General features: G+C 43.0%; 1 protein-coding gene across 2 annotated transcripts in view; it reads left to right on the plus strand.

The window, feature by feature from the left end:
- Nwd2 (NACHT and WD repeat domain containing 2) overlaps positions 1-21,060 on the plus strand; it is a 144,820-nt gene that overhangs the window by 85,741 nt on the left and 38,019 nt on the right. For both annotated transcript variants that reach the window (XM_057773185.1, XM_057773186.1), the window contains exon 3: positions 262-378. In XM_057773185.1, the coding sequence (XP_057629168.1) occupies positions 262-378 (117 nt within the window). The remainder of the gene's footprint in view (positions 1-261; positions 379-21,060) is intronic.

Raw genomic sequence — 21,060 nt, forward strand, 5'->3', positions numbered from 1 at the left:
TTCCTTTTCTATGGGCTCATGTGATTCCTTGATCAGAAACAAAATAAGAAATCACAATGCTCATTCCTAAGCCACCATGGGATAAAAACGTGTCTCTTTAGATAGACCTTGAAAATTGGTGTCCCCCTCTAAGGGAAAGCGCGCTACGAAGGGGAAAGTTGAAAGTCACATTAGCTTGACACTGTGAGCGAGAACGAAGCCGGCGGGTAAATTTAATTTCCCTGCAGGGGAATTAATCCTGCTTCGCCCATTTGTCTGCAGGTCATAGATCTGTACTGGGGAGTTGATGAAGATGAATGGGACAGCCCTGAGCTGCAGAAGATGCGCATGAAGCTGCTGGAGGAGTGCCTGAAGACTTCTGCAGGTCCATGCTTTGTTGTGGGTATAAAAACACTAACGCTTTCTACTAAATCCTAAGAATGTGACAGTATGTGCTGGTGTGTGTGGGTTAGGGGTTTTCTTAAGTACGAAGAGGAAGATTTCCTAAGTATTTATTTTAAAGAATTTTAACTATCTGCTTATCCACACGTGTGAAGAAAAAAATCTCTTTGGTTCTCACAAGACAAACTACAAATTAATAATGAATATTTTGAAATGGTAATGGGTGGAATGACTTGGAGTTGAGCAATTTTCCAACTTGCAGGTAGCAATAAGGATGACTGTCTTGCAGTAGCTTTGCTCATCAAGCTGTTTGATTTACTACATCACCATATCTTTTTATTCCCCCAATATTAAAATGTCTATTTTATCAATTAAAAGATTTTACCAAGGATAATAAATTGCATCAAGGTCTGAATGTGCTATTGGCTGCTCTTTGTGTTGGGTACATGCCAGGGTTAAGCATGTGGTAGTGCCATTTGGGGCTCCATCTTCTCTTGATTTGACCTTTGCAATGAGCAAAAGCAATATATCTCCTCACTCTCTTGGAGCTTACATTCTTCTGTGGATAGAAGTGGGAAGGAGCAAGCAAAGTAAATCAATAAAATAAGAATTCAGGTGGTGATCAGCACAATGAAAGAAACATTTAGAAAGAAGAGAGGGAATGCAAGCAAGGGGAGACATTTGCTATGTTTATTGTTAGGTGGCCATTAAAGGAAAATGGTATGGGTATCATGGGTGGGAAAGAACCTGGCCAATATTCTAAGTCAGGGCTCTCTAAGGCGTGGTTGTCCAGGCTTATCCTTGGCATGTGCCTGGAAGAGTGGGAACAAAGGAGAATGCTGTACAGATGAGGGACTCCTGCCAGGCCTTTGGAATTTATTTTAAAAAGTGTCACACATAATTGAGAACTTCCCATTCTGGAAAGAAAAATTTATTAAAAGAAATATTTCGCTTTTACTAAGTGACAAAGAAAGTCAAGAAATAAGTTGAAGGATGTAAAGAAATGATCCTACTGGCATCTTAAGAACCACCTTCTTGCCGGGCGGTGGTGGTGCACGCCTTTAATCCCAGCACTTGGGAGGCAGAGGCAGGTGGATCTCTGTGAGTTCGAGGCCAGCCTGGTCTACAAGAGCTAGTTCCAGGACTGGCTCCAAAACCACAGAGAAACCCTGTCTCGAAAAAGGAAAAAAAAAAAAAAAAAAAAAAAAAAAAAAAAAAAAAAAAAAAAAAAACCACCTTCTTGTGTGTCCAGGGTTGGTCCAGGACATGGAGGGAAATGCAAACCTTGGAGAGTGTCACAGTACTACAAAGGAAAGAAACCTGGTTTAGAGGTTGGCAGGATGGATGTATAAAAACAGTGATCTAAGTCTTGGAAAAATGAATCACCAACTACACCATCACTGTGGTTTGAACTAGGAATACCCTCAAGGGCTCCCTTGGTCCCCAATTGGTAGTGCTGTTCGGGGATGTTATACAACTCTTAGGAGGTGGACCTTGCTAGAAGAAGTACAGCACTGTGAACAAGCTTCAAGAGTTCACAGCCTTAGCCTGCTTCCACTTGACTTTCCCTGCTCCAGTGTGTGGTTAAGATGTAGGCCACGAGCTTCCTTCTCCTATTGCCATGACTACTATTTGCTGCCATCACTCCCCACCATGATAGATTCTCATCCCTCTGAAACCATAAGGCAAAATAAACCCTTTCTTCTTCAAGTTGTCCTTTGTCACAGTATTTTCTACAAGCAAAGTACCTAAAACAACTGTCCACAAAGGAGATAATACAAGCCACTAAAGCAGGGGAGATGTGAGAGAAATGCAAATCCCAGAACATAGGTTAGATCCAATTCCTTCATGCTCAGAAAGCTAGATTTGAGAAGCCTACAACTGTATATACCTCTTGGCAACTCAGGGGCCATGTTCTCAATAGCTCTGTCTCAGTCCAGCCTAGGGAAATCAAAAGTAACAGATATTTGCCCCATTTCATAACACTCTAGAATGTTGTGCCTAAACTAATGTGTTATATGGCTTGATCTGTTGAGAGGGTGCGGCAGTGAGACCAGGAATTATCCCAGATGCATGAACTGGCTTTTTGGAGCCCATTCCCTATGGTGGGATACCTTGCTCAGTCTTGATACGAGGCGGGAGCAGGGAGAGAGTTTGGTCCTCAACTTGGTACACCAGACTTTGCTGACTCCCCAAGGGAGGCCTTACCTACTCTCTCTGAGAGGCAGGCATGATGTTGGAGAGGTAGCTGAAAGTTCTACATCTTGATATGAAGGCAGCAGAAGGAAACTGTGTGCCACACTGGGGGTAGCTTGAGCTTATGAGCCCACCTCCATAGTGACAAACTTCCTCCAACAAGACCACACCCACTCCAACAAGGCCACATCTCCTAAAAGTGCCACTCCCTATGGGCCTATGAGGCTATTTTCTTTCAAACCATCACATTCTCTAACCCCCACATACAAGCTATAGGATACACAAGCACAAATAAATAGTGTTAATGGGGTAGCATTCATTCTTATCTCTCTATTTGAAAACTATAAACCATATGCAATAGATATTACTTTGCTAGATATAAATTCACTGTATTCTTTTAAATTTATTTATTTTATGTGTATGAGTGTTTGGCTTGCATGTATATACGTGTGCCACGTGCATGCCTGTTGCCTGTGAAAGTCAGAAGAAGCCTTTAGATCCCCTAGAACTTGAGTTAAGGATGGTTGTGAGCCACCATGTGAGTAGTGGATTCCAAATGCAGGTCTCCTGCAAGAGCGAAGGGTTAAGAGCACTCTCTCTCCAGTCCATATTCATCAGATCTTACTATGTAAAATCCTCTCCCGTTTCCAGAGAGCAGTAGAGCTAACAGGGAAACCGCTCATAGTTGAGACCACCACTACCACTTTTCTCAGCTTTTAAGGACAGAATAAATTGTTTTGCCTGTTTCAAGTGCGACACATTCAGCAAAGCCTGTCCCCACATCTATTCCACCCAAAACAAATGCTGCGGTGGGAACAGGAGCAGAGGCCACACACCGCTAATATCGCACCCCTAGCCTTCCTTCCTTCGTCCTGATACGCTTTCAGAGAGAAGGACATTTTCTTCTTGTTGTCTCACCAACTTGGTGTAGCACAAAATAACTACGTACACTGTTTCAATACTGACACTGAAACCCATATGAGGACCAGCCTCTCAGAAAAATGCTTTGAATTCCCTCTCAAGATGTCAGGAAAGGAGGATATACCAAACCAATGGGCCTCAGAAGAACAGGGAAAAAAAAAAAACATAATTACCAACTGGAACAGACTTTTAAATATTTTCAGAAATTCTCCACTATATGTGTGTCCATAAAGATAAAAGGCTGATAGGAGTTGTGGGCCTGAAAAAGACTGAGGTCTGAGGTTCTAAAGCCATGCAGTACCTAGACAGTTTACAAATCTTGATTTTACATAGATGGAAACTGAGAAGAAATAGAAGAAATCAGTCTTTTCTGAGTTCCTAAAGTACGCCGGCTGCTGTGCGGAATTCCCTGCTAACCTACTGAGGCTGTTGCTTTTCAGGTTCATCATTGAGAATGCTGAGGTGTAGGTGATTTGGGTAAAGAACTAGTACAGGATATAGCCGAGATTTAAAATCTCCCAGGTGTGTATGTGTATGCTGCTTTCAAGGCTCTTCCTCAATCATTTCTCTACTTACTGTCTCTCATTCTACCTGGTGTTTACCAATTCTGCTGGACTGGCTAGCCAGCAAATCTCAGGGACCCTCCTGTTCCTGCCTACCAGAAGTGAGATTCCAGGTTATAACTGCACCCACCCAGTGTGCTGTCAGAGTCACTAAGAATGAAGGAACCACAGCTGAGAAAGGGACCCCCACTGATGGGCCTGTGGGCACACCTGTGGTGCATTTTTCTGATTGATACTTATGTGGGAGGGCACAATTCGCTGTGGGTGGTGCCATCCCTGGACTAGAGATCCTGGGTACTGGAGATCCTGGCTGCTACAAAAAAGCAGGCTGAGCAAAATAAGAGGGGCAAGCCAGTAGCGGCACTCCTTCTTGGCCTCTGCTTTTGTTCCTGCCTCAAGATTCCTGCCCTGCTAGATTCCGATGAATTGCTACCTAGAAATGTAAAACAGAATAAACTAAACCCTTACCTCCCCTGGTTGTTTCTTAGGCATTGTATTTATCACAATAGAAACCCTAAGACACCCAGCCTTTGTGGGGCTTCTGGGAATTATTCATGTCCTCATAAAGTGTTGCACAACAAACACTTTACCAATTTCACTATCTCCCCAGCTCCCACAACCTAGTCTCTTCAGTTTTTATGTGTGTGTGGTGTGCGTATGTGTATATGCACGTTCCCGTGTGTACGGAACAACATGTGTGCAGGAAGGCATGCATGTTGGTGCACATGGAAGCCTGAACAAGGTTGATGCCATGAATCTCTCATGATCACTCTCCACCTTAGTCTTTGAGACATAATTTTTTAATTGAACTCAGAATTACAGCTGGATCTCCAAGTCCACCTGGCATTTATGTGGGGTCTGAATTCCAGACTTCATGTTTTCTAAGAAGCACCTTATCCATTGAGCTATTTCCTAGCCCTAGTTAAAGTCTCTTTACTTCCAAAGCCCACATCTTTCTACTCCAAGTTCCTAGTAGTTTAATGAGACTCTGTTTAGTTTTATAGCCCACGTTCATTTTCCAGCAATCTGCTGCTTCTTCCTCTACAGATTTATAGGAAGTTTATTATAATGTCCTGTCTCAGCTTCCTTTATGGTGTGCTCTATCATACAGTTGAATGATTCAGACAAAGTAATCATTAGCCTAGTAAACATAATACCTTTGTCTAGTAGAAACTGAAGCTGTGCTGCCCATGGTTTTATTAAGATTATTTGAGTTAACTATTACATTTTATAATTAACTTGAACATTTCAATCTAATTTCCCTGGGCAGAGAAACTTAGGAGCTTCAAAAACCTGTACTAGATAATACCAGACCTTCAAATTTAAAAAACATAGAAAAGATATCTTGTACACACCCCACCCCACCCCCTACGCACTGTCCCAGTGTCTCCTTGCAACCAGAAGTCTATATATGATTCTCGACAAACACATTTCACAATGGTGTTCACTAGAGCGTACATAAGATCCTGTTAAGCTCTCTGATCTAAAAGTGGGTACCATACTACTCAAGTCCTCCTAAGCCCTGGCTAAGTATAGTGAGAGATGCAAGGAAGTTAGTGGGATAAAACAGTGTTACACTAATGCTATGTTGAAAAGAGAGAAAAAAAAAAAAGATGTCTTCTGACTCCATAGTTCTGAGGATTCCCCAGAGGAACCAGAGTTTACATTGATACTCAAAAGATTAAGAGCAAGTCCAGATCTGGAGCAGAAGAAAGGAGATATTGATTCTCCAAAGACCAGAAATTCCTCAATGGAGGCAGAATACAGAGCACTGTGGGACATGAGACAAGAAACGTCTAGTTTTAGGACACTCCATATGTACTAGCGGCTTTTTGCTGCTCTGATAAGCCCCCATGATCAATGCAACTTATGGAAGGAAGACTTTATTGGGCTTAGGTTCCAGAGTGATAAGAATCTATCAAGGCAGGAAGGCATTGTAGCAATCAGCAGGCATCAAGGCAGCAGAAGTGGGAAACAAAGAGATCACATCCTCAGCAGCAATCTGAAGCAGAGAGAGTGAACCGGAAGTAGGATGAAGCTATGAACTTTCCAAGCCCACTGCCAGTGACATATTTCCTCCGGCAAGGCCACATCTCCTGACAGTGCCACCTACCGGGGACTAAGAACTCAAATGCCTGAACCTATGAGGACATTTCTCCTTCAAACCAACATCCCTCATAAGGAAATTGCAACATGAATGTGCATAGTGGAAAAGTTGAAGATGAGGGCCCTAACTGAGAACATGACTAATGTCCTGAGGCAAGGGAAAAGAGCTGAAATAGAGAAGCAGGCATGATGTGAGACATTTCACAGAGATAATCAGTGAGAATTTAAATCTGATTGAAGACCTAAGGATGGGTCAAGGTAACCAAGCTAATACCTTGGGAATTAGCTCTAGCTCCCGTTCCATCATCACAGATGCTTAAAATCACACCAAAGCATATGTGAGTTGCAACTGGGAAAACCTGGAGAGAGAGGGAGAGAGAGAGAACAGGGGAGTGCAGGGGACGGGGGGAGGGAATAGGCAGAGTCAGAGAGACACCAGGTAGCTGCCCAAGGAGACAGATGCCAGAGAGCCTTACCTGGTAAACACAGCCTCATGGCGATACACAAATTAACAGAAATGGACTGACTGAAGATATAAGAGTTATCCAGGAATATGCCTAAGCTATTGGCCAAGCAGTGTTGTAAATTAATATAGTTTCTGTGTGATTATTCAGGCCTGGGTCTCTGGGAACAAAAGAGCAGTCTCCTTTTACAGGGTGGGGCTTAGGAGGTATTGTTACTTAGTAGCCTTTTATTACAGCTGCCCGTAGAAATGCCAACATGCTAAAAAGTCCCTTTCATTTTTCTAATCTTCTTCTTGCTTCTTTAGCTAGCATATTGGTTGCACCGATGTAACCGTAGGAATGCAAGTGACTCCCCACATCTTTCTATATGCAGTGAACTAACCTGGGCACCTGCACAGCCACTCTGCAGATAGGTTCCAAACAGTTCAAAGCACTTTGAACTTTTGAATAATTTTAGTTTCTGACCCCAAAGTTAAACCAGGCTCATAGATTTTTGTCAGCCTTAAAAGAGGCAGCTGAGTAAGCATTTGGAAAAGTCTGAATTATATTCTGGTAAAATAGTCATTAATTGGCTCCCAACTTGAATCAATTATAAAGACAGAGGTGACCCTGATTAACCAACAGCAGGGAAGCAATTGTATCTTAATTGAGTACGGTAGTCTCAGTGATGTACTGGACTCAGCTTTCGTCAAAACGTAGCAGCTGAGACAAGCTTTAAAAGGGTGTCTATTAGTCATCATACCTGTCTCCTCCATAATGAGGCTAAAGCTTGACTCTAAAATCCTCAAGCTAACTTTAGTTTTTACTAAGTTAAAAGTACATTTTCTGGTATGACCCTGTAAATTCAGGAGACATCCCATTTTAGTCCATCTGTCTTTAATAGCAGACACTATACAGTATAAGCCATACTCAAGGTCTTGGTAACACATAGCTTTGTCCTTATGCCCATTACACAGCACAGTAGAATAACCCAGAAGCCCAAATTTACTGAAGGCCAGTGGCTGCGTGCAACACGTGCGCACAGACACACACACTCACACACACTTGATAGTGCAATCAATAAGTTAAGTGTGACTTTTTTAATCAATTTGTTTTCTAATCTCTGAATATATGACCAGTAGCTGTTAACTTGTTTATTTAATAAAGTTCAAAAACACAAAAGGCTGTTCCTATGAATGTTATCTAACACAGCATACCAGCCTGCCCTTATTCTAATTAGGTCTGCTAAAGTTTCTCAAGAAATTAAAGAAACAGTGGGGCTCCTTTTCCTCACTTTTTCTTCATGATCCAGAAGTACGGAGACACCAGCAGGCCCATGTTTCTGCTGGCACCAAATATCTCATTCAGTTCCATTTTTGATATCACAAAAGAATGAAAAGAATTAAGTTTTATCTGCTTCTTTGCTCCAATAGATAAAATGTAAAATATATATTAAGTTTCTCTGAGTTTCCCTGCCATGCAGAAGAATGTATTAAGAGTTTTCTTGGGGCAAAGAAATAAATTCTTACAATAGGAAGGTTTTTGTACTTTAAGAATTTCCTTTTATAGTTAACTAGATTATAAGTCCTGGTATTATATTCACAAAGTACCAAAAAAAGATTGCACATAAATTTTAGATCAACAGGTCATTTCTGCTTCTTGAAATGCTATGCATTTTTAAAGGCAATTGGGAATGTCATTATTAAATAGCGTACACTAAAATATGGAGCTATGAAATCTTAAAACTACTGTCAGATTAAATTAAAATAAGTTTTGTCTGGATAATTGTACATTTAAATAGCTTTTCATTTATATCTCATTTTACTTAATACATTTATTATCTCTACCTCAACCCTGTATGCAAACTAAGCACCCTTAATTTCTCAGATTCCCTCATTTAAAAGGAAGGCCTGCTTCTTATGTTTGAGGATTTTTATAAACATAAAAAAAGGGAATGGGACACTTATGTGGACTGTATTATGAATGCTTTATATTATGATAAATTCATTTATTCCAATAATTCATGAGCAAGTCACTGTTGTAACTGTGGGGAAAAGAAGATTCCTGACTCTTGTCAGTACACACAACTAATAAGATTTGCTTCAAGACGTGAACAGAGGTAGAAAACCCTATGGCTGGGGTTTACGCAATCACATGCTATAATGTTGCCTCTCAATTTGTCTCCACTCAGCTTTTGTTTTCCCTGGATTAAGATGCATTAATTTCAACATATGAAGGTTTATGAGTCAATGTACCTTGATTTCTATTTTTGAGCAGAGATGTGTATACTAGTAACTCACATAGATAGAATGGCTTCTCATGCATATCAGAGACTAAACACCATATGTTATGCAGAAAAGAATGGAAAAGAAGAAACAAAATAAACAAAATGAAAATCCAAACCTAGCATTGAAAGTTAATTCTGTGGAGGAAAACACTGTTGTCAGAAGCAGTAAGCAAAGATACCTAGAGGGGCCAGCAAGATGGCTCAGTGGGTAATGCCACTCGTTACCAAGACTGCTGACCTGAGTTCAGTCCCAGGGCTCATGGTAGAAGAAGGAAACAACTTCCACCGATAGTCTTTGACCTCTACATCCATGGCATACATACACCACACACACACACGCGCGCACACACACACATTCCACAAATAGTCTTTGACCTCTACATCCATGGCATATATACACCACACACACACACACATTCCACAAATAGTCTTTGACCTCTACATCCATGGCATATATACACCACACACACACACACACACACACACACACATGCACGCTATAAAAGTAATTTTTAAGATACCTTTAGAAAGGATTCTAGACAATGTTTAATAATAATAAAACATCATTAAAGAATGTAACAAAATAGAGGAAAGCATATGAGCAAAATTGGAGGTAAAGGGGTTACTTGGCCAAAACAATAGAAATAACATTAATAACACATATACCAACAGCCATGCATCATCTATCTAACTCAAATATATAGAATTTGAAACATGTAGTAAAGATAGCGTTGAAAATTACAAGAAAGTACATACAAAACCCCATGCTGAGCAAGTTTCTAAGCCAAAGGATGCAAATTCTTCTCTGAAAAATAATGTTAATTGATATTTGTGAAGGAAAGAAATGGAAAGTCATCAAAGCGTAGCTCTGAAAATTTAGCTTCCTTTCATTTCCAAAATGCTCGCAAAGAGATTTTTCCCTGTGTGCTCTTAGTCTTTAAGTCAGTTATATAGCGCTCCATGTTTCATATTGTCAATATGAAACAAGAGAAGAGGGACTGGGGAGAAGGCCAATCAGTTAAAAGCACTCACTGTTCCTACAGAGGATCCAGGCTTGGTTCCTGGCACATAGCAGGCAGCTAATAGCCACGTGTAACTCCACTTCCAGGGACTCTGATGCCCTTGCACACATCTGATGCACTTGCATATTTATTTCGCTTAATGAATGACTCAAGAGAACATACACAGAATGCGCAAGTGTCAGTCTTCAAGTCTTCGTGTTCCCAGATACAGCTCCTGGCTTCTCGCCGCTGATCGAGAAGCTACACAGACTAACGCCAGAGCTCTGTGTGTGCTTATCGCGGTCCCGTGAGGGCTTGTGAATTCTCAGAAGGGCTTGTGTATTTCTGTGCTTTATCCCTGAGAATAAAGCCTGAACTGTCTGAGATGCATGCATCCACTGTAGTGAGCCGAATTTGAAGTTCCTCGACTTTCAGAGGACGTTTAGTTATGTGGACGGGCACTCTACCTAAGGAGCCTCTAAAACATGGTCATTTTCCTGTTGTAGAACTTGCCCTGTTTTCCTGTTTCAGATTTTCTAATAGGATCATTCAAATTCAGGTTCTTTTTTTAAATGCATTACTTTTCTTTATCTGTGTGTGCATATACCACAGTGGACACATAGAGGTCCTCTGATAACTTGCAGGAGTCGGTTCTCCCCTCCCACCATGTTGGTCCTGGGGAGCAAACTCAGGCCATCAGCCTTGGAACTCTGCCTTTATGTACTGAGCCATTTTGCCAGCCTGTCCCCAATTTATAAATGAAATTTTCAGAGGTATCTTTCTGTAATGTCTCAAGTGTTCCCAGAGAGTACATGATGGAGCTGGAAAGTGAACCCCGGCAGATGGAATTCAGAGCTTTCTCAACATTATTTATCAAATCTGGCAAATGAGTTCAGATTGACAGTCCCCCTGGTCTTGGTGGAACCCAGAAACCAAGGGCTCAGAGCAGGCGCTTCCTTGTCCAGCTAAAAATTCAAAATCAGTTCTGACAGATGCAGGAATCGGGGAGGTGGAGATGAAAATGCCACTTTTTCCATGATAAAAACTCTTGTGGAAAATGGCTTAGAACCCACCCCAATCTAAAGTACTAAGTCACAGAGGGAGAATGTCCTTCACAACCATCCTAACCCCTCAGCCCTTCCTGCTCCCCACAACTAGAAACCTGGAATAAGCCCTGTATGGGATGCGAGCTGAATTATCATTGCCTAAGCAGACAGACCCAGAGAGAGGATGGCTGAGGGCATAGTCCATCCTTTTTCTCCCACTTCACCAGTCAGATGGGTGAGTCCAACCTGCATGAATGGACAAAGGGAGAGTGGACACAGGGCTTGCTCTGTACAGTCCCTGCAGACAGGAACACCCCAATTCACACCTGTGGACTCAACTTCTATACCCAACAAAGTACCATGGCGATTCAGGAAACTATTTTCTTAATTTTCAAATAGACAGATGTGAAGTCATGTATGTGGCATATTCATATAACAAAATAGGGAACACTGCCTCCCTAAACTGGTGACTGTTGAGGGCTGAGGACCGCTTCTCTGTGAAGCGTTCCCTTTTTTAGGAAGATGTGAGTGAATCTCATCAGAGTTTAACCTAACCCTTGATTTCTTTCTGTTTCTAGTGCTCATGAGACTAATTCCATTCACTAAATTTGCAAGGTGTATTCTTCTTCTCTTTATAACCAAAATAATTAGTTTCTAAGAAATCTCTTCAGTTCTCATCTTGCGGGAATGCCCCTAGTAAGAAACAGAGGTACTTGGCATGCCAGCGACTTCTTGAACAAGTCATGGTATCCCTAAGCTAGAGAATCCCACTTGTGTGGCATGAGGAATCTGGACCCAGTATCACCATTGTCCTGTCTGTTCTCAGACCACATATCAATTCTGCCCTGTCTTAGAGTTTTAATCTCATAAATCCTTTGAACCAAATCTTCAGAAAATAAGAAGTACTCACATTCTGCCTAACATGTATCTATCACTTGAATTCATTAAATATTTCATGTTGCTTTCCCCTGTGATTCCATCCATCCATGAAATCCACCCCCCATGTTCATCCCCTGTGAAATGCATCCACCAGAATGACTCCAATACTTTATATCGCAGCCCAAAGCATTAGAATCTGGAGGAGTGTGACCTGCAAACATATTTTTTTAATAAATATTTTTATTTAAATCTAATCCTCCAGTAAGAAATGGAGAATTTGCTGTCTTTACGTAGAAGGCTGTGTAAATAGTTATCTGTCAAATTTTATATGCAGTTCAACAATATTCCCTTACTGGAAAAATGAGCATTCCATGGGTAGAATCTAGAGAGAAGCAAGCCTGAGAAGACATGGAATTTGGGACGTAAGTCCTTTGGGAACTGTGTTGTGGAATGCAACAGTTTAAAAAAAAATGTTTGCAAAACTTTTCTGGCTTCTAGCATCCTCTGGAAGAGTGATTCCGAGATCTTGCTTTCTGTTCTTCGATTTCATTGGTCCAGGTCAACTTTTCCAATCAAACAAGAGTTTAAGGCCTTTCTCACTTTGCCAATATTCCTTTTCGGAACAGATATACTTAGGACACATCTCCTTAGTTTCATTTCTGTCTCTTCTGGCCTTCACAGATTTCCTATCCGTCATGACTTGTCTTCTGTCTCTCGTGGAGACCTTTCCTTCCTGCAGGTTTTAATGGGGTTGCCTTTGGTGATTTCTCTCCAGTCTCCTCCTACCCCTGAGGAGGTTCCTAAAGGAAAGCACATGCTTCAAACCCTCCAGTTTCTCCTTCAGTCCCTGACTCGTACTGCTGGGACTTTCTACTTACAATGTTTTGGTGAATTTTTACCCTACCTCAACCTAAGAAGACGCAGTATTGTGTTCACTGTACATATGCTTATATTACCATCTGCAGCTAGTAAGTCATCTCTCCAGGGGAGACTCTTCCGATTGCACTGAGTTATATGATTACAACAAGTTACCATATTAATTCCCCTTTCTGCCCTAAAAGTCCATCGTGGTTTCTGAGGCAGTCAAAATCAGTGCTGCCCTGCCTGGGCCTGGACCTGGTAAATGAAAGTCAGAAGGTTCACATGGAGCTCAGCAAAATCTGCTTTGCCACAGGCTGAACTGAGAAACGATGGTGAGACTTCATCAGTTCATTGTCATCTAAGAGGCCTTTCCCTGAAAGTACACTGGAGTTTACTTTGCACACCTTGGGTTCTGCTGTGATGCTCTTCTAAGACAGACAGCTGAAGCCCAGCCCACTCCCGGTCGTGGAGACATGGCCGCTGTCCTATGGACTAAACCATCATCAGTCAGAGAAGGAATCCACGGGCTTCACTCTCGTCAAAGACTGGAACTGCTCAGCTATCCCAGTGAAAAACTCATAGTTAAGCCCCTAGAGACTGATCCCACTACTTTGAAGAGGATTAATTGGAAAGTGTCAAAAAGGGCTAGAAGTGGTTCAGCAGTTGAGAGCATTGGCTACTCCTAGAGGACCAGGGTTCAGTTCCCAGCACCTACATGAGGACTCACAACCATCTGTAACTCCAGTTCCATGAGATAAAATGGTCTCTCTGGCCTCTTCAGGCACTGCATACACGTGTCACAAACATACATGCAGGTAAAGCACCATACACATAAAATACAAATAAATAAAATTTCAAAATAATAAAGACGTATTAGAGTTCCCTCGACATGGAAACAACAAGAAGGAAAGTCCACCACCGAGGGAAGGGGCATAACCATACAAAACTGCATATCTGTCACAAGAACAAAAGTGGGGCACAGGGAAACAGCTTTGACCTGTTGCCAATGACATCAAATGTTCCATGAGAAACTGACCAGTGTGGGGAGGATATCTGGTTTTCTTAAAAATGTCAACAACTATCAGAATGGCTACTAAGGTGAAAAATATATTGAGCAAAAACAGTCTGTGTTTTATGTTGCTCTTTACATAGTTGGAAGAAGGGACACTATGCACACACACACACACACACACACACATACACACGGAATCGCTACCGAGTGTGTGTCACATGTCAGGAACTCCCAGTACATTCACTAACACAGACATACCTGACCAACAGAATTTAAGCACTCACTTGTATCACTAGTCAGTGTGGTTTTAAAACAGAGTCCTGTTAAGAAACACTTGGCTAAGGGATTAAATGAAGTTTTAAAAATTTGAGAAAACCTTCGTTTGTCTCCCCCTTCCCTATCCAGGCGTTTGCCATGGAGATTGCCACACTGATTTCAAGAGGCTTTTATCTTCTCTTGATGTTGTCTATGTAGGGATTTGCTAAGACTTATCTGTAGTGCTCACTCATAATACTCAGTTTCGTCATTTTCTGAACGAAGAAAGCTTTCCAGAAATGCCCACAGCTTTACACAACCTTCCTGGGACTCAATTTCCACACCTGGAAAAGGGAAGAAAGGCCTGCCTCGTGAGTGTGTGTGTGTCATGTCTGTGTCTGCGTATGTGCGTATGTGTCTGTGTATGAGAATGTGTGTCTCTGTGTGTCTGTCTCTGTGTGTGTCTGTGTATGTGTGTGTGTCTGTGTATGTATGTGTCTGTGTGTGTGAGTCTGTGTGTCTGTGTGTGTGTTTGCATGTATGAGTGTGTGTCTATGTGTGTGTGTTTATGTGTGTCTGTGTCTATGTGTGTGTGTGTGTTTATATATACGCGTGTGGGTAGAGTCAGAGGAAAACCAGCCTGAACAGGAGCTCACTACTGTTCCTTAAATTCCCTCCTTGCCAAACGCCATGTGCTTTTTTTTGTAACATAGATGGATCTTTGTCTGGACATAAAATTAACACTTAATCAAATGCATGTTAAGTTTTTACTGAGTTCAAAACCTAAACTTGCACGTTCTTTTTCAAATGTGAGAGCGCCATCTAGTGGCTAAAGTACAGAACGTAACCTGTGGCTAAGAAATGCTTTTCAATTAAATGGAAGGAAGGAGGAATGGAAAGAGACAGACAGCCAACAGACAGACAGACAGATTGCATCAGATCATTTCACTGAAATATGAAAGTAGATGCATGTGTATGCACGTTGGAAGTGGTGTGAGGTTTGTTCCAAGAGTGGGACATCTTTAAAACACTCTCAGCGCACCTGTCCGGAGAATCTTGGTGTGTAGTCAGGTATCACGGGTACTGGGCTTCATCAGAGCAGAACATCGAAATTCCTGAGCTGTTTTTTCCCCCTTCCAGAGATTCTGGCTTGTTGGGCCAGAAGTGGTACCTGGGTGTCATTGTTTTAGTGCCTACTCAGATGATTATCTGTGTCTCTGTGTCCTAAAGCCACCAACACTAAGAACCAGAAAGGGCCTTGGAGGTGACAGCAAAGCTCAGTTTAAATCATTGCCCAGAAATCTCACTGTTTGTCAATAGAAAATCTTCATGGATGGCTTTGATGAGCAACTCAAACCTGCCAGGACATCTCTAGTTCCCTACACTTGTCATCTCATTGGTTGGAGGACACCTCTGAAGAGACAGGGCGGGAAGGTGCCTGTGGTGACTGCCTCATCTCCGAGCCAGGGTGAACTGTTCCTTCTTATATTTGGGTAGAATAATTGTAGGAGACAATTAGAGCATTGCTTCCCATTTGCAATTAGTTAGCGCCAGATTCTGTGTCAGTGACTTTTCTGTTTACTCTGCCAGGGTGTAATTTGGAGGCGTTTACTCTTCCATCTCCGAGTACAATGAAATCATCTTTGCCACTGTTACTTATTTAATTACAAACTGCTTCTGTGAGCTGTTGCTTGCTAATAACCAGAAAAGCATTTGTAACTAACTACCCATCAAAATTTCACAGCCTGAAAACAGAATGATGGAGTGACGTAGTATCCATGCTGAGGAACTCTGCTGTCTTCCGGGGAGGGGGATACAAGGAGTTGCACAATGGAGATGGGGGGGGAAACCCCAGAGCCGCAAGAATACACAGTGACCCCCACTTACCCGCTGTTCTGCTCACCTGCAGTCAATCATGGGTAGAAAATAGCACCTGTCCAGGCCCTATGGAGGAAGAGAACAAATTTGTGTTCTCTGATTACAGTGTATTGTTATAACTGTTTTATCTGATTGTTATTCCCGTGCTTAACCTAATTTACAAATTAAACTTTATGTATTAGAGGCTGGCTCTCCCATTGCTTTCAGCGCCCCCCCCCCCGGAGATGAGATGCACGAGGCTACACTACAGCTTTCCTTCTGCTACTCTGTCGGGGGGGAAAGTGGGAGAAGCAGCTCCTGGAGAGAGGGTGCATCTTGAACATGCATTCCAGGTTACATACAGTCCATCATTGAAGAGTTCAGACAGTCGGAACTGGAAGGAACTAGTCACGAGGACAGTCAAAAGCACAGCAAACATGAATTCTTGCATTTTCTTCTTCTTCTAGATAGTTCAGGATCCAAACCTAGGGAATGATGCCGCCTGCGGTGGGTACATCTTCCCGTCTCAATGAACGTAATCAAGTCAACTCCCTACAGACTTGCCCATAGACCAGCCTAATCTAGACTGTTCTTCACTGAGACTCCCTTTCCATGTCGTTCTAGATTCTGTCAAGTTGGCAATTAAACTAAACATGATTATGAACAAAAGCAAGAAGGGGTATATGGGAAAGTTTGGAAGGACAGGGGAGAAATGGTGTAATTATAATATCAAAAAAAAAATACTTAAAAAACTAACTACGGCAGAATGTCCATCCCAAAAGGGTCTTCAGCATGGACCGAGCAGTGTAGAGACTTGGGGCCAGGAAGATGGCTTTAGAACAGCAGAAATGAAAGGGTTTAGATATTAAGAAAGACTTAAAATAAAATTAACAATCATCTCATTTACATTAGAGTGAAAACCTTTCATGACAAAAATGAGATTTCTGGGGAATTATTTAACTGGGTGGAAGAAAGGCAGAGAAAGAAATAATTGGCAAAACCCTACAATGAGTGAGCCATGGGCGTAGTTCCTGCTACAAGCTCTCACTGGCCAATTGGCAGAGCCCCAAAGCAGTAAACATACACTGTCCTTCTCCTTGGGAAGTGAGGAAGCCAAATGATGGAGACCTCAGCAAGCTTGCTTCCCTCATCCCCGCAATGTCTCTTTCCCTTCTGCTCTAGGGTCTTCCCAGAGCTATGAAAACCTCCTTCACTTCCCTGCATTCCAGAGGTGCAAAGACGATTATTTGACACATTGATTTTGTAGACTTGGAAAAAACGTCACACTTCCCATACCTGCACATGTATCACAAGGGATTTACAAATTCTCAGAGATGTTTAAAAACTCGAGCACAGGTTAGCAGCCATAAGCAGAGCATGGAGATCAGTTCCTCAGCCCAGCTCTGTTCACCTCCCAAGCTGGATACGCCTTGTCGAGTGCCCCGCAGAAAAATTGCCAGCGTCTCTTGTTCTCACCAGGGACCAATGCCAGCCTCTCCACCATTTTCGTGGGTTGTGACACCAAGAATGTCTTCTGGAAGACAGAGTTCCCCTTTCCCCGTTGAGAACCATGTGTGGAAGCCATTAGAACTGTCTTGATGTTCAGATCAGTTCTTTCAGCCTAGAGGAGGAACTGAGAAGGGAGCGGGCCGGCAGCGGTGTTCCTCTGAGCTGTGATGTCAGTTCTGCACAGCCTGAGCTTAGCTTCCACAGGGATTGCTCTCACAGGACTTTGTGCTCAGGAGGATACTCAGCAGCTGCTGGCTTATTCACCGTGGCCTTGACCTACCGTCTCCACCAAGTTTAGTCTTCTTTTCTCTGTTTTGTTTTCATTTGGTTGTTGGTGGCGGCTGAGGTGTTGATTGTGAGACAGAGTCTCACACTGTAGAACAGGCTGGCCTCAAACTCACGCAGATTCACCTGCCTCTGGCTCCCAAGTGCCGGGATTAAAGGTATGAGCCACTGCGCCTACAACTACAGAAGCTGGTCTCACTCTTTCAGAATTCTCCAAGGACCACGCCCATCTTTTTAGTCCTGTACTGGCTGTGAACCTGTGAACTCAGCCAAACCATCCTGACCCCAATATCACTCTGTCATAAAAGCACGTCCAGCCGTCTTCAGGGGAACCCCTAACTGGCCAGCTGGGGGTGAACAGGCCCTGGCTTCCCTTTCTGGAACCGTTGGCTGTGACCCACAGAGTCCTGAGAAGGGAGGCCTGCCTGAGAGGGTTGGCCTTGTTTCTCAGAAAACAAAAGGGCCACTTCAGGCCAGCAGCAAGCATCCCAGGGGAAAGAAACTCTGACCTTGATTAGAATCAAGTTAGATGCAATTCAGAGAAAGCTGTCTTTCACAGTGTGAATAACCATCACTGGGCTGGCCTTTTGCCAGAACACTTCTCCCTCAGAAATTTTACAAAAGAAACTGTCCGCCACCGAGTAAACTTTTGGAATCATTCCCCAAGAATTCCAGCCATCTTTAATTTTTAAATCTAAGCCTTTCATTATTTCCTGGGCTTTACACTGTCATAAGAAAAAGAATATCTGAACTTTATTAAACAATAGAGAAAAATCTTTCAATAGAAAGATATAACTTGAAAATTCCCAGAGAAGAAAATGCCAGCATATATGAAAACGCACCGCGGATGTGAATAGCACCAGGGAGGTGACAGGCCTCTGGGCTTCTTAGTAGAGGCCGCTGCATTTTAGTCTTTCTCGCTCTAAGGTCACTGAAAGGCTAAATTCTGAAGCAGCTGGCACTCCCCTGGCTTGCATCTGGGGGTGCTGACTTCCTACCTTCCCCTTTGCCTCTATTCTTTGCAGCTCCCAACACAACCAGGGCTGTGTGAGTCTGTTTCTTCTGGGGTTTTCCTCTTTGCCAACATCTGGTGCCCCTGTCAGGCCTTCTGTCTGTTAAAGGTCAGATCCATGCCCAGGGCTGCTTTGAACTAATGTAATTCCTTTGTTCCTTTAGGCAGACAGAAGACTTGCTACATTTTGAAAATTAATCCATTACTTTGAAAAAAATAAATAAAGAAAGAATAATCCATTACGTTGGGAAAGAACTATGGAAAGAATAGTCCTTCAAAGAGGCATATTATTCCATTCAAATACTCTCTGATGACAAATAAATTGAGGGAGAAACGCATGCAGTGTACTATAGAAGACTTTGCAGTTTTAACCTATTAACACCGCCTGTCCTTTCTCAGTACACTGCTTGAGCTAGTGCACACTCTCTCCTGCTGCTGGGCCAGTGTCTGTATCTGCCTGCATTCTGCCATCCCCCTTCTTAATAGTTCTCTTGTCTGTTTCTCTGTCTTACTTTCATCTGATTAAACGAGAAGTCTCAATAGGGAGAGAGAGAAACGTTGCAAGGGAAGTAGCTACATTATTTAATGGCTGGCAGGCTCAGTACAGACACTAGACATACACTCAAAAAAAAAGCAGTTATGATACATCCAAGCAGATAAAGCATCCCTATGGAAGAAATGGGCATATGATTGCTTACTGAGGATATTCCCAAACCAGGAGAGTAGAAGACAGGGAGAGTCCTCCATTTAATTAATAGCAAGGCTCTCCACCAGCCAGAGCGCTGGTACTGAGTGCTCTGCAGTCATCACGAATTCATTTTCCCCTTCACTTACCTGAAAGCTAATGCCGGGAACAATCACAATAGTAAGTGTGGACCTGGGAGTGTTATAGCAGCCTTCGGGTGCTCATTTCCTCAAAACATTACACAAAGCGGCTTTCGTTCCTACAGCGAAGGAAGCCTTTACTTAACTCTTCCCAGAACCCCTCCTGCTTCTCCTGAGCTTTGTGGACAGCGATAGAGGTTGCCCAGGACCATCAGGACGGAGGCTGCACTCATGGGACTCAAAGGGAGTACTCTTTGAAACTTTGTTTAACCAGCACACTGAAGAAGGTAGCTCAGCTGAGCACATGTAAGAAACAGGGGTGGGTTTGCATCATTACCTGTAAACAAACTTTGCTGGGTTCCTTCCTGACCCCGGCATCTCTCACAGGGAAATTCTGCCATTACCTGGTCCTGAGTATCAGAAAGTCCAGGCCACATCACCCCCACATCCAGTTGAAAGTCTCACTCTCGTGGGTTCAGGCTCTTAGATCTACCCTAGTGAATGGGCCTGGTTGTTATGGTTCATGGAGTGGGGGGCCCCAGGCTCATCCCATGAGGGTCCACGGTGGGTGGAAGACAGACAGACAGACAGACTCACCATGCAGAGAGAAAACTTGTGTTCAGAGTTTATTTAGTGGGTATTGGGAAAGGTATAAGGTATAACGGTAAAGGGGTTATGGAGTGGAGAGAGACAGACAGAAAAGAGAAGAAAGAAGAATGAAGGGGAGAGACAGAAGCTGCCTCTTCTTCGTGGGGGGGGGGAGAAGGGAGGGAGGGAGAGAGGAAAGAAGGGAGGGGAGGTAAGATCAGCTTACCTCAGCCAGAAGGGTGAGATTGGAAGTGGATGGGGCTTATCTCTTAAAGGGACAGAGTACCCAGGTGACAGGGCAGACCAGCAGAATTATAATCACAACACTGGTCAGTTCTTATGCTAGCCTCTGTGGTCTTGCTTCACAGGATTCCTAGCTGCTGGTTCTCACTGTTTCTGCATCCTCCAGATCAATCAAAGGGAGAGGGGAATGGGGAAATGGAGCAGACACTGAGGAACCTTAGCCAACTGCCTGCCATCTTGTGTTGTCTGCCAACAAGTAACTGGCCCTTCCCTAGAGCTTACAAGCTTACTGAGAAGAGCCCTCTGTGGAACTCTCCATTCTAACGCAAGCAATGTTCTCTAGCTGGGACTTCTAATTGGGACTTCTGCCCCCCATTTCCTCTCTTCTACCCTGCTGTTCACCTCATTTCCATTTCCATAGAACCCCTGACTCTGGCAGGTGAAAAATTTCTATACCCCGATACACTTCTCCACCAAAGAAACGATCCAAATTAGACCAGATCAAACCAAGTTTTAAAAGTCCAGATTTAATGGATCAAAAGCTCCCCATGATTTTCCAGCCCCCCAGAGAGGAGACAGGAAAGGAAGAAGGGAAAACCACAGGTCTGCTTTCTGGGGTGCAATTTAAATACCCTGTGAAAGTGGTCTTGAGCATCTCTGGGAAGAGGGGTCATCCTTTGATGGGCTTTCTGAGATGCAGCAGGGTTTGGAGAGAGATGGGGAAGAGGACTTGGGGTGGAGCTTCCACCCAAACATTCCGGACACTTTGGGTATATGCCAGGACCTGGGG

The sequence above is a fragment of the Chionomys nivalis genome, chromosome 6 (genome assembly GCF_950005125.1).
Source record: "Chionomys nivalis chromosome 6, mChiNiv1.1, whole genome shotgun sequence".
In the NCBI taxonomy this organism is placed as follows: Eukaryota; Metazoa; Chordata; class Mammalia; order Rodentia; family Cricetidae; genus Chionomys; species Chionomys nivalis.